General features: G+C 50.8%; 1 protein-coding gene across 2 annotated transcripts in view; it reads left to right on the forward strand.

Moving 5' to 3' along the window:
* Nucleotides 1-364: 364 nt before the first annotated feature.
* Nucleotides 365-3,789, forward strand: part of Ttc28 (tetratricopeptide repeat domain 28) — a 422,057-nt gene continuing 418,632 nt past the window's right edge. For both annotated transcript variants that reach the window (XM_029533518.1, XM_029533517.1), the window contains exon 1: nt 365-539. In XM_029533518.1, coding sequence (XP_029389378.1) covers nt 456-539 — 84 coding nt within the window. In that variant the 5' untranslated portion in view covers nt 365-455. The remainder of the gene's footprint in view (nt 540-3,789) is intronic.

Raw genomic sequence — 3,789 nt, forward strand, 5'->3', positions numbered from 1 at the left:
CTCGAAACACAAGGTCTGACCCTCCAGAGAGCCACTCAGTGAGGACTGTATCCTTGGATGCAGGAGGTGGATTTCTGAAGATTCGATCCTAGTTAGATAAGGGAGGGCGCCAACCCAGGCTATGGAAGCCAGCGTTCGCTGAGTAACCTACACTTGGCGCGCCTTCACGGGTCCGGCCCCGCGTGGTGCCCTCCGGGTGGTCCGCAGTGCGGCGGGGGGCCGCGCAGAGCCCGGAACAGCGAGCGACCCGCTCCGGGAAGGCTCAGGCCGGGGAACGCACTTGCGCGGTGCGAGCTGGCTCGGCAGGCGCAGGGGCGCGCGTGCGCGCGTGCGCGGTGAGGGCGGGGGCGCTCGGCGGCGCGCGGCACGGCAGGAACATGGCGCGCGGGAGCGGTGCGCGCGCCTAGCTGGCGGGACCGTTAGCTCTAGGCAGACGCCGACGGGGCCCCGCGGGGATGGAACAGCCGCCGCCTCTGGCGTCCGAGCCGGCCTCGGCGCGGAGCCGCAGGCGGCGGGAGCCCGAGTCTCCGCCGGCGCCGGTGAGTGTGAGCGGGGCGCGGGCCGGGAGACTTTCTTTGTGAAACTCTGTCGGTGCGAGCCGGGCCGGGCCTCGGCGGCCGACGATGACCTGCAGGCGGAGGCCCCTCCGCTCGTCAGGGTTCGAACCCCGCAGCGAAGCATTAGGCAGACCCTGTGCATCATCCGCCTGCCTGCCTCAGTTTCCACGACTGTGTGCTTGGAATGCACTGGGCACCTAAGGTCCCGCACCTCCTCTTCCTCGACCCCGCCCCCTCGGAGCGGGACGGGGCTGGGGCGCGGGGCGGGGGCATCCGAGTCCACCGGGGCTGCAGGGAGGCTCGGGGTCGCCATCCCAGGTGTGGTTGCTAGGGAGTGGGCTTTTCGTCCCTGGAAGGCAACAAGGTTGTTGGTGTCTCACCATCGACAGGTATTGGAGAGCTTTAGGTCTACCTGGGCTTCCAAGTGTTTGGGTGTGTCCGTTTCTCAGAGTGAGGGATGCTGAGCTAAATGGACTTTTTCCTGGCTGGAGTAGTGTAGCCTTTCTCCCTCTACTCTGTGGTGTGTTTTCAAGCCACTAACTAGCCGGGATATAAAGTAATAATCTGGAGCCACACACTGCACCAAGAGACACATGCACAAAGTGGTTTCCCAAGGCAGAGAAGGAAATTTTGAATTTTTAGCAAGCCCTCGAAGTTGTGACTGGGGGCGGGATGGGGGGCGGTGTCTGGCGAGCTGTAAAGCGTCCCATAAGCAGACAACTTTCCCTGCATGGTACTCAGTATGTAGTGGATGTTCAGTATGTATTTGTAGGACTGAATGATCCTGGGGTTGCAATTTAGGAGCTCTTGAGACACTTCAGATGTCCTTTGAGATAAACATCTGTCAGTCTTAACTTCATATGATTTTTCTCAGCACCCAGGTTAACTTTTGTCGCTATTTATAATATGATATTCCCAGTGTACTTTAGTAAAAAAGTACAAGGTATATGTTGATTAGTATAAAGGGTCAGCTCTGTATATCCTGGCTCGATTAAATTCTGAGGGTCAGGGAGATAGACGTCTGGGTGGGTAAAGGTGTCTGCTACCATGCCTGAGCACCCGAGTTGGATTCCTGGGATTCACACAGTAGGATAGAATGGACTCTGGCAAGTTGTCCTTTGACCTCCTCGTCAGGTGCACAACACACAACACACACACACACACACAAAACAATAAAATAAAAAAATAAATCTGAATTTTAAAAATGTACTATTTCCTTATCTTCATTTAAGAACATTATTATTCTAGAATTTTGTTTTTTGAGGTAAACAGTTACATTTTCCTTAAAAAATTTAAAAGTGTTTTTTATGTAAATGAGTGTTTTGTTTACATGGAGATGTGTGTGTAGCAGAGGTGAAAAGGACATTGGATCCCATCTGGAGTTACATATGGTTATGAGCCTCGAAGTGGTTGCTGAGAGCTGAACCCTGGCCCTTTGCAAGAGCAGCTAGTGCTTTGACCCCCCCCCCCCGCCCCGTCATCTCGTCACTAATATTTACATTTCCATCACGTAAATCTGGATTATTATTTATTCAGGAAAGTTGGCAGTTGCTCTTTTGTATGTTTTTTTTTTTTTCCCAATACAATTGTTTGAGGATGGATTTTCTCCCTTCATGTCGCTGAATTTCATTTAATTGATTTTGCTTCAGTAGGGTCTTTTCAGTAAATAGAGAATTCAAGTATAAGAAAGGACCCTGAGCCGGGCAGTGGTGGCTCATGCCTTTAATCCCAGCACTTGGGAGGCAGAGGCAGAGGTAGGCAGATTTCCAAGTTTGAGGCCAGCCTGTCTCAAAAAACCAAAAAAAGAAAAAAGAAAGACCGTGAGAGGTGAGATTGAGTCTGGAGGAGAAAAACAGAAAAGTCAAGGGGTGTTGTCTCCAGATGTGTTGTTTTATAACTTGTGGGGATATTGTCTTTCTTTATTTTTTTAATTGTCTTTAGGGGTTGGGGAAATGGCTCAGTGGGTAAAGTGCTTTCTACGCAGGCAGAGGGACTTGAGCCCCACCCCCAGCTCCCACCCGAGGCTGGGCCAGGTGGCGAGCTGGGAATATGGAGGTGGAGGTGGAGGCAGGTGGATCCCTGGTGCTCAGTGGCCAGCTAGCTTGTCCCAAATAGTGGGCTTTGGGTTTAGAGAGAAAGCCAGGCAGTGGTAGCACACACCTTTAGTCCCAGCATTAGGAGTAAGAGGCAGGCAGATCTTTATGAGTTTAAGGATAGTCTGGTCTACATAGAGAGTTCCAGGACAGCCAGGACTGTTGTTACACAGAGAGATCCTGTCTCAGAAACCCCCAACAAACCAAGAACCACCACCAAAAACCCAAAACCAACCTTAAAAAAATATAAAAAAATAAAGAAGCTTTATTCCCTTTGAGTATGGTGGTACTCCCCTTCAATCCCTGTGTTTGGGAGGGTGGGGTAAGAGGATCTGTGCAGGCTTGAGGGCAGCCTGGCCTACATAGTAAGACCCGTCTTTTAAAACAATAGCAAGAAAACAAACAGAAAAGCTTTATTCCCAACCCGTACATCTACAGCACAAGACCTGCATGCAGGGCTCAGGGAACATTATGGAGGGTGGGGACATAAAGATCCTAAGAGCCCGAGGAACAACGGTGTTTGTTGTGAGACTGTATTCCTAATATGGCTGCAGAAACATGACTTGAACATGCATAACACAGATGGTCATAGGGCTGCAGAAACATGACCTGAACATGCAGGACACAGGTGGTCATACAGCTGCAGAAACATGACCTGAACATGCAGGACACAAATGGTCATATGGAAGAGGAAAAACCCACAGAAACATGACCTGAACATGCACGACACAGGTGGTCATACGGCTGCAGAAACATGACCTGAACATGCAGGACACAGATGGTCATACGGAAGAGGAAAAACCCACAGAAACAGGACCTGAACATGCATGACACAGGTGGTCATACGGCTGCAGAAACATGACCTGAACATGCAGGACACAGATGGTCATACGGAAGAGGAAAAGCCAGGAGGCCTCAGTCCTAGACAGAGAATTACAGGAAGAGCAGGGCATGCTGGGAGCCAGGGAAGGCGGGTCTTCCATGGGGACAAGCACTTGGACTGGTTACTTACACCAAATGGTCAGTTGTAGTTACATCTTTAGGAAAAAGAAATATATATTACATTTCACACATGCACACTGTATTAGTCAGGGTTCTCTAGAGTCACAGAACTTACAGATAGTCTCTATATAGTAAAG

The sequence above is a fragment of the Mus pahari genome, chromosome 23 (assembly GCF_900095145.1).
Source record: "Mus pahari chromosome 23, PAHARI_EIJ_v1.1, whole genome shotgun sequence".
NCBI classification, from domain to species: Eukaryota; Metazoa; Chordata; class Mammalia; order Rodentia; family Muridae; genus Mus; species Mus pahari.